General features: G+C 45.0%; 1 protein-coding gene across 1 annotated transcript; it reads left to right on the top strand.

Annotated features, from left to right (window-relative positions):
- Positions 1-934: 934 nt before the first annotated feature.
- Positions 935-9,434, top strand: CAV2 (caveolin 2). Its single transcript, XM_028746870.2, has 3 exons — positions 935-1,303; positions 1,844-2,031; positions 7,098-9,434. Exons 1-3 carry the CDS (start codon positions 1,154-1,156, stop codon positions 7,246-7,248), a joined length of 489 nt encoding a protein of 162 aa, XP_028602703.2. The 5' UTR covers positions 935-1,153; the 3' UTR covers positions 7,249-9,434.
- Positions 9,435-13,230: the final 3,796 nt, after the last annotated feature.

Here is a 13,230-nt window from a genome sequence, read left to right as displayed (position 1 = left end):
GTGAGATGAGCGCCACAAGCCATTTGACTGGACTTAACTGTTCAGGGGTCCTTTACCTTCACCTTTTACCTGACTTGGTACCATCATCTCAACCTGCCATAGCTCTCCTCCCAAGCTAGAATTACACACTGACAGCTCAGAGGGAAGTGCTGAGATGTCCAGAAAAAGCAACAGAGTTGGCACTCTGCTCCCTCTATTTCCCTGCCTTATGTCTTCCACCAGAGTGACCAAAGCTGTTTCCGACCCATGGCCAGGTGCAGGGCTTTGTTTTTTTCAGCTTGCCAGAGCTCAGTTCCGGCACCTCTCAGGTGGGCGCCATTGCCATTATAAGAGAACAAAGGAGGTGTTCATGGTGAGTTCCGGCACCTTTTTTTCTAGAAAAATGGCGCTGGGCTGGCCCAGGTGAAATGCCAGTCTGCAATGCACCCGACTGACCAGTATCTTTGAAAAATGCTGGACATTGCCGTCACTGCCCCCACTACCTCCAGTGGTGACATGGGGTGTGTGACACACACACACCCAAAAAAAACCCCCACATTTTCTCTGAGGTAAGCCCCATTGATTCTGATGGTGTTAACCTCAAAAGAAGCATTGCTTAATATTTCAGCCTGGTTTAAAATTCCCCGTGTGTGTCTAATTTGTCTGCGAAAAAGAAATGTGCTTTCCCTCAGGGGTAACCACAGGGGTCCAGCGATGAAAAGAGGGGCTCTACTTTTGGCGGGAGGCGAAAGAGCGTGCGCAGTCGCCCCTTTAGCGCTGGCCAAGTCTCCCTTTGCAAACGAGGCCCCGAGAAAGGTCTCCTGGCTTCTCCCAAATGTTGCCTCAGAGGAGAGCGTCGGGTCTGAGCATGCGCGGGAGCCAGGCGGGCACCATCGGCCGCTTTCCAGTGTCTGCCGCTAAGCGCTGCTTTTCTCTTTTTTTTGCCCAGCCCATTCCAGCCTCGCTGGTGGTTTACGAGATCGGCGGCGGCGGCGCAGCTTGCCGTGGGCTTCTCCGGGGCGTGGTCTCGGGCTTTGCCCACACCACCCAGCGACGCGATCCACGAGCACCCAAGGGTGGGGGAAAGAGGGGGACGTGGAGAGGTGGGGAGGAGGGGGGAGCTCCCCAGCCGCAGCCCAGGAAGACCTTGGGGACCCAGGCTGCCCCAGCGACGATGGGGCTGGAGAAAGAGAAAGCGGACACCAAGATCTTCATGGATGAATACGGCTTCAACCGAAGCAGCAGCCCGGCTCTGTCGGACGCGGAGAAGAGCCTGGAGAAAACCCCGGACAGGGACCCGCGCGGGATTAACACGCATCTGAAGGTGAGCGAGGCCGCCTGACTCGGGTTTGCGTTCCGCATCCACACGTTACCGTGTCCCTCCTCCACCTGTTCCTGCCGCTGCTTTGCATTGCAGCGATCGGGGCTCCCTCCCTGGGCCATGGACTGTTGATTCCATTTAAGGCGATTTCAACCAGCCAAAGAGTTACAAGTCACCGTATTTTTTATTTTCTCTTTCCGGAGGTTGGAGGGGTAGCATGTCTTGTGGTGGTCCTATTATTGTTATTATTATTATTATTCGTTGGTACTTGTGCCGATCGACTTAAAACGGATCGGAATTGCGTTTCCACGTTCTCTGCTGTGCATTAAAAAAAAACAGAACTCTAGATCCATTTCAGGACATTTGAGTCGAAAGCGTGTGCCTGTTTGATTCAGCAGGATTCTTTCAGAACTGTAACAAAAGCAGCAGTTTAGCTTTGTGTTGGTTGCCCACTTGTCTCCCCCTCCCTTTGCATAACTGTCCTTGTTGCGTTTCAAAACAGAGGCTTATGTCGCTGCTTGCTTGTTGCGTCTCTCGTTCCAGCTGGGATTTGCGGATGTGATTGCGGAGCCGGAGTCCACGCACTCCTTCGACAAAGTCTGGATCTGCAGCCACGCACTCTTCGAGCTCAGCAAATACCTGATCTATAAGATCCTGACGCTCTTCCTTGCGGTCCCCTTGGCCTTTGTGGCAGGGATCCTCTTTGCTGTGCTCAGCTGTCTGCACATCTGGTAAGAACTCAGCTTCTTCTGTCTGCTGACATTTTTAACATTATCCCCTGTATGCCATATAGAAATAACACAGTGGACTTTGGGAATTATGAGGAACCATCCTAGGAGTCCTGCCCTCGCCACCTCTTCAGCTGGTAATTTTAGGGCCACTATTAATTATTTTAGTTTAGTATTGGGTAGCATTCTGACAGCTTCTGGATCCAATGGGAACCTACTTAAATGTGTGCAAAAGATTGCATTTTTGAAGTCCTCCTTTCCTTTGCACCACGATTGGAGTTCACCTTGCTCAGAAGTAAAGCCAGGCCTATCCATTCGCATTGTTTTATTTCTGCACCCGACAGAAGAAATGTGCAGACTTGACCCACTAAAAAGCATTGCTTTCGATGTGACAGCAAGTGACATGTTCTATCTTTGATGGCCATTCACACATACAGATTGTTTCAGCTGCAGCTATCAGGTGGTGAGCAGGCACATGTGAGCCAGCCCTGTGTCCTTGCACCTAATGGGATGTCAGCGGAATTCTGCATCCTACCACACATGCCTAATCCTTGCATCACAGTACCTCTCTTAAGAAGGTCACTGTTCTTCCCATTTTACAGATCGGCTTCTGAGGCAAAGAGATAACTTGCCTAGAGCCATCAGGTAAGGTTGATTCTGACGCAGGCCCGACAGGTTGGGGTGCTACAGTGCTTGCTATGCATGTGAGCCCCTGCAAATAGATATGTATATGGGAGGCAGTAATGTGCACATTAAGAGCACCAGCCTCTCCATTCCGGCTTGGAGTGGCTAGGAGCCTGCCCACCTGTCCCCACGCTTCCTGGGCTGCTCCTCCACTGCTCTGGGTGGCAGAGAAGGTGGAACGCTGATACATCTCCTTGCCATGGGCACAAGGGAGCTTAAGTGTGTGTCTGTGCCAGTCTCATCAATAACTGAAGTGCCATTAAAAAAAAACCAGGAGGTGAAACAGGAAGTGCTTCATATGAAGAGGCATCATGAGAGTTCCAGGACACATTCCGGCCAGGCAAAAATGCTCAGTTCTGAGTGCCATGTTAAGAGACCCATGGCTGTGTCAGATTCCTGCATCTGAGGTTCCCCACCACCTCTGTGCTAGGTATTTGTCATTCCAGATTTTTGAGCTGCTGTCTCAAGATTTGTGCTGTGCTACCCGTCTTGATACCATGAGTCCATTTTAGCTTGCAGCATCAATTGCAGGGTGATACCTGAACTAACTCAGCATGTCTGGTACCTGCAAAAGCACCACAACAGCTAAAGAAAATTGAGAGCATCCTGTGTGTTTCTGGCTGAGCTGTGGCCTGTCCCATGCTGACCTAGTTCCTTGCTTGATTATTTGCTCGTTGAAATGTATCATTTCTTACTTTGATTTGATTTTGTGGACCTTGTGGACACATTAAACGGGATTACACTGAATCAAAGTGCTCGGCCCATTGAGCCCTCTGTCGTCTACTCTGGCTGGCAACCACTGTCCAGGGTCTCAGGCAGCCCTCTATCCCATCATGTTCCACCTGATCCCTTCGCACTGGCCCACTGGCAGCATTTGCCATAATTTTGCACAGCTCAAAGGGATGGGGTGGCACAGAGAAAGATTGTGGGGTAGAGGGCAAAGAGAAAGAGAGAGGTAGACAATGCTGCAATGCTCCACCCACTTTTGGCTCTGGCTCCACCCACCATGAGTTGACTTTTCCCATGGCTCAACAGCCCTTTAGAGGAAAGGATTCCCCGGCCTGCTTTCATTGGAGAAGCTGGAAATGAACATTGGGGACTTTTGCAAGTAATGTGTGTGCTCTACCACTGAAGTACAGCCCCGCTCCACATAATTGGGCCTGCATTTTCTAGTTGTAACCCTCTTTGAAATCGATCACTGTTTTATGTGTCTCCCCACACTGAGAAATGAATCAGAGTGCAACATTACAACTGGGGGTTCATAAATTCATACTGATGCTCTTGTTCACAGTAATCAACATTTGACAGAAAGAATTTGGAGGCACATATCGTCCATATTTTGTAAGAGAGAGGCTTTGGGTCAGGGTTAACAACTATCAGAAATGAAAGCATTGAGCAAAATCGTATGAAAGGGCATCTGTTGCTTGTGCCAAGTATTTGCTAAATGAAAACCTATACCCTTGAGAGAAACACCATGCCATTGCTGATGCTCCATCACTTTGGTGCTACTGTAGAGACAATTGAAACAAAATATTTTAAAAGCCATATTCAAAATCTTATTCAGTTTCATTTCAAAAGGTCACCTCCCTTCCACCCAGCCATAACTGGGTACCCAACTATATTGCCTATGTTGGAGAAGTTTAGTAATCACTTTGGATGAATGTGTCAACACAACCTTGGTCAAATGGCAGTGTTTAACCCAATTTGCATGCTTGAAACTCCCCCTGCCCATTTTATCCTAACAACAACCCAGTGAGGTAGATTAGGCTGAGAGGCAGTGACTGGCTCAGGGAGAGGGGCTCGGAAGAGGGGACTTGAAAGCCGGGGCTTGTCCACACCAGAGTTTACTGTGTGGTTGCCGCTATTTGTCTTCCCATTTAATTTGCGTCGTCCGCATGACATTACCCTCAAAACACCACCAATGATTACACTTCCCCCCTGTGAATTTGCGTTTATCCAATAGGGGGGTCATCCAATAAATGGGAGGAAATTGGGCTACACTCGGGGTCACAGGCAATTTGTTTCGGTGTTTTGGGGTAAGCTGCTTTCTGCTTCCCTTTTGATCCCCCAAAACTCCACAAGGGCTGACATGGGGGTGAGAGGCTGGTTGCTCTTTCCACCAACCACTCCACATTGGATGATTCTCTGAAGGAGGAGTGCAGGCTGTACTTGTACTTCTCTGCAGGATCAGGAGTCCTGAAGACACAAGGCTCAACCTTTGCCTAACATGTGGAGCTAGAGATGTGTGTGGATTGGTACAGGGTGAGGCCAGGAGGCAATTCCCCCCCTCCCTACAGAAGGCTAATACCGTCTGAGAGCAATTTATAAAAAAAATGTTTGCTTTAATGTAGTGATTGGTAATAGGCCCAAATTACTTGCCAGGATCAAATTTGGCTTTTATTACAAAGTCCAAAAATTAAACAAGCATTATTTCATTTTATTGTTAAACACCTTAAAATACATTGAAAAATCTTTCAGGTGGCTTGTGCATGGATCAATCATCCTGATTTGTTTGCAGGGAGATTAGAGAATGGTGGCTGATAATTTGTGCTGATTTGCTTGAGGGGAGGTTACCCCACACTTTCCAGGGTGTGTTCCCATCATTTTCCTTATTGCAAAAAGTCTGATCTTCTGGGGAAGCAGGTGTGTTGCACAAGGCCTGCCAATCAACTACCGTTGTGTAACCCGAATTTGCTGGTATGCGATTGACTCCTGCTCCCAAATAGCAACAGGCTTGAAGCGCCCTGGGAGAATCCTTGCCTGGTGCCAAAATGAGGTTGGTGCCAGCAAGGTCTCCCTAAGGCGAAAATTCCACAGGTGGAGGGGCCACTACCGAGAAGGCTCTGTCTGTGGTTGCCACCAAATGGTGGCAACAGCTGGACAAAAGCTTCTGAAGATGACTTGGATACACAGGCAAATTGAAATACATTTGATTGGGGTTCTTTGGTGCATTTGATATACAATTCAAACATCTGAAAAGCTAAAAGAGAAAAGACTTAGATCAATTTATTGTTTTTTTCATAACAATGTCACTTAATGTCTTCCTGGTTTTCGCCCTACAACGCCCCTGAAGAATGTACTCTCATTTCAGCTGTGCTTGTTAAAAAAATTAAAAAATCCTAAAGGTGGAGTCAGGTGGGTGGAAATGTTGGGCCATTGTTCTTTTTTCCTGTGGAATCCCTTTGGTTTGGGAGCATGTAATTCTTGCTTGTTTTGAGGGCAGGGTAGTGAATTCCTCTCGAACACTCCCAGTGCCCTTTGGGAAAGAGCCAAAGCAACTCCACTGTGGGGGAGATTGCTAGATGCCCTGGCCTTGGCCAGTTCCACAAGAGGCAGTTAATTCCAGCCACAATATTTTGTTTCTTTGGCCTGGAAAAGCGAGACCCTGTTATTAACCTGCCTCAGAACGATGTACGTTGGGAGGAACAACATTCTCCTGTGTGGAGAAGCGTTCTGGAAACCCTCCTTTAGGAAGCATTGCTGAAGTGCCAAGAGAGAGGAGTTGTTGCAGTGTTAGCATGCCAAAAATTTGCACAAGAGCTTGACCTCACATTCCTTCAGCACCCAGAACTCTCTGTGACTAGAGAAGCAGTTGAGTTGCAGATCCACGTTGGAGGGCAGGGTGTTTTACCTCTCTGTGGTCTAAATTTTGCACCTCTCCCCATCCACAGACAAGCTTTGTTACATTGGGAACAGAATTGCGATTTTGTTTTGTTTTGTTCTGGGGGCAGGATACAGTAGCATGCTTTTAAAAATAAAATAAAATAAAGTGCTACTGTTACTGTTTTAGCATTCCTTGAACCTTTCCCCTCTGGCAGGTTTAGTTACATTGGTGGCCATAGTTACACTATCTGTTAGGTATGAAAGAACAATCTGAATCTGTGCCAGTACCAACCACCAGTTGAGTGAGCTGTTTGCAGGCTTGTTAAAAGGAAGGTTGCCTCTCCACATTCCTCTGTTGCTTTGAATGGATCTTTCTCCTTTCCTTTTGGCCGTAGACTTAAATCAAGGAAGAAATGTCAAGAAGCACATTACATGTCCTGCATGAGTATTTGCCTATGTGTTGCCTATGCATTACTTCTGAGTAAACATCGGTAGCAAGAAACTGCAAAGCAGAAATTTGGGGGCTATGAAGATGTTGCAGGCATTTGTCGTTTTGTGGATTTCTCTGTAAATCCAGCTTTATGTTGGAGTGCTAGAATTCAGCCATGCCCAGGATTTGTCGAACCATACCCTGAGCAAACGTGTTGGATCAATTTTGTGCATAACAACAATAATTCTATTTTTAAAATTTTTTAACAAACCATGAGAATAGCAGAACTTAATGGCTGGTGTTTCAGAAAGTGTCATTCATTTAAACTTTCTCTTTTTCTTCTCTTTTCTAGGATTGTGGTTCCTTTCACAAAGTCTTGCCTTATGGCTTTGCCCTCTGTGCAAGCTGTATGGAAGAGCGTGACAGATGTTTTCATTGCACCGTTATATCACAGCATAGGAAGGTGCTTTGCATCAGTCGACATACGCCTTGTCCAAGAGTGAACATCTGGGAACTAACGCTACTCTAGTCTTAAACAATGTTAAACCTCCTTGCTGAATAATTCATTCCAAATTACTACTGTTTAAATGGCTGACTTTTTTTTTTTACCTCTTCTTCCATCGGGGTTGCACTTTTCTGGAAACAAAGCTTGCTTTGGGAATGGGGGGAAATTGTTAAGAAAAAATGATTCCATATTTTTCTAAATGAAAAATAACCGGCTGCATTTGACATCACTTTATTTTAATGGTACTATCATTGTCTGGTCCCCACAGATGTGTCATGGGGACATACATGACCACATCACATATGCCTGCCCAGACATGTATTACTACAATGAATCCTAACTACAAGAAGTCACTATGCACTGTATCAACTAAAACGGTATCTATTGTATTACCCAATTTCTTTGACAGCTAATACCTGGCCTATTTTATGCATGTTATACTATACAGCTCACTCTCAGAATTATAAACGTATCCAGAATATTGTTTGTTACTCCTGAAAAAAAATCTTCATCTGAATCCTAATTTAAGTTTTCTTTTTCAGCAACAGCTAGCACCCTATAAAACAAAGGTAAGGAACATCTGGCCCTCCAGCTGTTGCTGCACTAATCTACAGCTCCCATCATCTCTGACCATTGGTCATTTTAGTTGGGATGGATGGAGTCCAGCACTGTCTGGAGGACCACAGGTTCTGCAAACATGTTCTAGAATCAATCAAGTCTACTTGGCATAAACCTACCATAATTCTTGTACCTGTAGTCTCTCAGATCCGGTGGCTTCCAGTGCACTAAGTGCACAGCAGAAGGCCAGATTGAATCCGCCTGGGTCCCCTTGGTCATTAATGGGATCTAGGGACTTGGGCCATAGTTGGAGTCTCAAAAGCAGCAGGTAGGGAATCCATATCGGTCAGGCAAGGGCCTTGGCTAATGTTTATGGCAACTCATAAGCATTGCCAAATGCAGGGATCAATGCTGCACTTCCTTCCTCCCTTCTATGTTTAAAGAAAACCATTGGATGTCTGAAGACCTATTCCTTAGGAGTTCATTAGTCTCAGACTAATCTCAGACTCAGGCACAGGAACCTCTGACAACATGATGCTCAGCCATGTTCCAAGATGCCCATGGAGGAATGCAGGCAACTGCTCCCTTTTGACCCAGTGAATTGAGAAGCTCATACAGTAGCTCTATATTTTGCATACGTGGGATATGGGGTTCTCAACTGGGGTAACAAATCACACCATCCCTAAAGGGCTTTGCTGAAGATTGCCCTCTTATTGCCTCAGGGTGGTAGGTTACATTTATGTGGCATTTTCTTGATCATAGTGTAACTCTTGGGATTTTATGAGGTTCTTCTGCAGATGTGGACACAGAATTGTGCGTGCAGATTTATACAATACTGTTGCATAAGGGAATTAAGTACTTGCCTACTATGCTAACCCGTAAGAATCAAAAGGAAGGGAGAAAGGTTACTCCAAAATTAACCGTTTGAAACAAGGTGTTAACTTGGGTAGAAAATCTCAATGCTTTTATTTAATGAAACTCTTTTGCTGTACATATTGTGTTTTTATGTAAATGGTATTGTAATGAATTGCCTTGAAGCTTTATTTTTACGGTCTCCATATTCTTGCCAAGCTTTTATTTTAAAGAAGCAGGATGCTTCAGCCAATCACCTGCTCATCACTCCAAGTCTCTGCCATGCATACAAGTCCACAAAAGTTTCTTGAAGGGAGGAGCTACTGAACTGCCTTCTCTACAAGAACCTGAAGCAGAATCCTGTTGTGCCTGAGACAGTAGTAGAGCATTCCACATGGAAGTGGGTATTCTCTGCTTCTGATCTCCCCAGATTTCTTTCCAAAGAGGAGTGTGTATGGTTGTAGATATATGGCCTATGTTCCCAACTTGTGCAGTTTTTGTGCATGGAGATACTAGCATGAAATAATTTTGGGTGCCTGAGAATCTCTAGAGGGAGGCCAATGACATTTTAAATGAGTGGGGTTTGTTGTCTAGATTTTGAACTGAAATGAAAAATCACTGAAAATTCTGATATGCAATTCATAAATACACCAAATACTCTGTATGATTCCACTTCGAGACCTAAATCCTGTGTTCTAAGCTATGCCAAAGATTCTGAACAAAGACTCTGTATTTTAAAAGTATTTTTATTAAAATGGTATGTTGAACATTCAAGCTTTTCTGCCTTTGTTGTTTAGCAGCAACACTGTTTAACAATTCACATGACAAACATGTTCTCTTGCGGAAGAAAAGAGGTGCATTTAAAAATTCTGCTCTCAAATCTTTGCTGTTCCCTAGCTTATTGACTCTCAGCCATGTTACTTGAAACCCTAATAACAAAGGTTATTTTCCATGCATTTAATGCAGCTTCAATAAATAGTTTTATATGCTTGCAAACTGACCCATGCAAATTGTACTTACTTTGAACTAAACTGATGCTGTATGAATAATATATATAAGCACAAAATAGTAGACTAAAATTTATTTGGTGTTCTAAAAGACAAAGGTGCTACTACCGGAAGACATGGATTAAAAGTAAACACTTTGAGTTCTTCTCCTTGGTCTAAACTAGGGCTGCACCACCGTGTGCATCTACCTGCCAGTAAGACTCATTTAACACAGTGGGATTTGGCTTGAAGTAAGCATGCCTGGGATTGGGCTTCCCAATTGCAGTTCTACGCCTGTGTCCAGTTCCATATCATTTATTTATTAAATTGCTTTTAAAAATAGAAATGTCTAAGCAGTTCATATAAAAACAGTTTAATGGGGTTTGCACACACATTCCAAATTATCAAGTGTATTTTAGCAACCATAAATATTTCCAGAGCAGAGCTACTGTCTTACTATCTTTCACACCCTTGTTCTCTAATTTCCAGGCAAAATTCAACCTTAAAACATGAAAACGTCTAAGAGCCTTGCTCAGCCAGTCCAGAGGCCCAACTGGCCCTGTATTCTTTTCTCAGTGACCAACCAGGTGCTTATGGAGACTTTCAAGCTATAAAGCCCATCACAGTTTGGGACTAGGGTGCTTGAAGAACTGCCTGTCTCCACATGAGCCCGCTTGTACAGTGAGATCTTGAACAGATGTCCTCCTTTGAGTGCCCTCACCTTCTGAGTTGTAACAGGAGCCTACCAGAGAAAAGGTTCTTAGAATAATAGAATTGTAGAGTTGGAAGGGACCTGGAGTGTCATTCTGCAGTGATGGAAGCTCAGCTAAAGCATACATGGACTGCTCACTCCATGAATGGGGTTTGCTTGGCACCTACATTTTGCTGCCATCTGAAGCCAGTTTTGTCCTTCCAGGCCCATTTATGTGGGGGTTTTTTAATCTCTGCTGAGATTTTATGCTGCTTTTTAAATAGACTGCCTAGACTGACCACATAAGCATCACCAAAACAGAAGAGCCACATTACCAAACAATGAGACAAAGGGGGCACAGATTTGCCTAAGATTTGCATGTGCTAATTGATATGCATAGATGCAATTTTAGAAATAGTTGCCATCATTTCCCCACCAGGGTGGGGAATACTGTGGTCTTGTGTGTCTGCCCTGTCTGCTCTTCAGCAGCTAACAGTTGATGAACAACTTGCTCTTCCTGCATGTGGTTCTTTATATTTGAACTGGGTGCAGACCAGACAGCCCTTCTAACAGAAGACACTGTCAGGTAGAAAACGGTCCTCTGTAAAGTAGGGCACACAGCCTCCTATACTTTGCTATGTTCAATTTTGCTTTGTATGCTTATGCTTTGTTGCATGTTTATTTATTTAAGGCACTCCTTAACTGCCTATTGAAAATGTATCCCCCCCCCCAAAAAAAAAAACATGGTACAAATATAAAGACATCAAAAATTCACAATCTAGGTTGCAGCACCCTTTACAACAGGGCTTGGTGGGTATTGAATTGAGGGGAGTGTCCCTCTGCTCAGCTCCACCCAAAAAGGGATGCTAGTGTCCTCCACTAATGTGGAGCATCTCGTTCCACCTGACCAACAGGCAGGCAGGAGGATCCCTGCTAGCGTCAGCTCACAGGAAGCCCCCAAATAGGGCATTCCATGGAGATGGTCTGAACATGCCTGGGATCCACTGAATGCTAAACCAGCCCCACTGCTGTCGCTTGATGGCATCAGGCCTGATTGGGGCCTGATTCGTGTGCCCTCTCCAGATTGATGCAGCAGTTTGCCTCTCCCTGTTGTCTTCTGCCCTGGCTGGCATGAACAAGAGCGGAAGATGTGGCCATGTCTTGGCAGTTTCATCACTCCGCACCAGGCAGTGATGAAACAAGAGATATGGACTGTCCTGGAAGATAAATGAAATTGCCAACAGCAGTACATTACAGCCATTTGATCTCTGGCCCACAATCCTGTTGCAAAATATAAAATCTGAACTCAGCCAAACAACACACAGGCAGCAATATTTTGTGTGGCAAGTTGCATTTAGGAAAGTTTTAAGGTTTGAAAGCATGTCAAAGTGCAAGTAGATAAATAGGTACCACTCTGGCGGGAAGGTAAATGGCGTTTCCGTGCGCTGCTCTGGTTCGCCAGAAGCGACTTAGTCATACTGCCACATGACCCAGAAGCTGTACACTGGCTCCCTCAACCAATAAAGCAAGATGAGCGCCGCAACCCCAGAGTCAGCCATGACTGGACCTAATGGTCAGGGGTCCCTTTACCTTTTAGAAATGGCTATTTGTATTACTGTACATTGGCATTTTATGAGTGGCAAAATTAATTCCTTTGCACTTGGAAGGATGACAGAGGTGACCAAGCTACCATAGGGTAGGATAAGGTTACCAGATGGGTAACCTTCAGTGAATCTGGGGGCACTTTTCAGCTTGAATGGATTTTATATAGGGACTGATGTGTAAATCTGGGGACTGTCCCTGGGAAACAGGGACGTCTGGTAACCTTAGAGTAGGAAGGTCACCAAAGGGCTGTTTTGACATCTACTGCTGGGGCTGAAACAACCAGTATACCAAATGAGATGTACACCATGGTAAGTTACCAGATGATAATGGCCCTCTGTGTCTGTATCTACATCTGTATCCACCCACTCTGTTCATTCTCAACATTAAACGATCTGCAGTGAGTCTGAAAGATCTCAGTGGGACACAGGAAAGGGAGCGGCCTTTAAAGTATGGAACACTGAACCAACAAGATGGAAATATAAAATAATAGGAGGTTTTGCAACATCATTCTTCTTCAAGCTACCTTTTCCACTCTCATTCTCCCAGACACAACCAGCAGCCACACCCTGGATTCTATGATTCCAACACAAGGAAAATAGCTCGCAGGGTGTGTGTTTTATGAGTGTGTGTGTGTGTGTGTGTGTTTCACCTCCATCAAAGTTCCTAGAATGTACAATGTAATTTTGGCAAAATAAGGGACAGGATTTGGCCCTTCATGTACATTGTAAAAGGCCAAGTCTTGCTCCTGGTTTTATTATAATTACCGACAAATGCAATCCATCCTAGTAAGACTGTTTTTTTATTCTGGCACTGCTGGTATGTTTGCATCAGCATCAGTAATAATGATGATGATGATGATGATGATGATGATAATTGGGCACACATAATCTGGGGGCTGTTTATCTGCATACTTTTTTCCTTTTGTCACCCACCTACAGATGACTCCAAGCTTCGGAGGTAAAAGCTGCTGCGTTGGAAGAAAAAAGCTTTTGAAACTGTTACTTCGGGTGGATGTAAAAGAAAGCCCCATGAATCCACATGTATTATATTATTCTTTATTTCCATGGCAGAAGCACCAAGGATCCTCGTGATCGCTCATAAACCCTGACTGAATCAGGCTTCTGGTGTTCATAGGGAAACCACGCAAAACATGGGGAGGCGGCGATTGGAAGGAAGCGGGAAAGGCCCTTCTTCTTTCTCCAAATATAAATTTTAAAAAAAACCCGGACGCGCAAAGTCAACACGGCGACCGTTTTCTTTAACCAGACACTAACCGCTTGCCCTTGGA

Source organism: Podarcis muralis, chromosome 10 (genome assembly GCF_964188315.1).
Source record: "Podarcis muralis chromosome 10, rPodMur119.hap1.1, whole genome shotgun sequence".
Classification (NCBI taxonomy): Eukaryota; Metazoa; Chordata; class Lepidosauria; order Squamata; family Lacertidae; genus Podarcis; species Podarcis muralis.
This window is presented reverse-complemented; position numbering and strand designations above follow the sequence as displayed.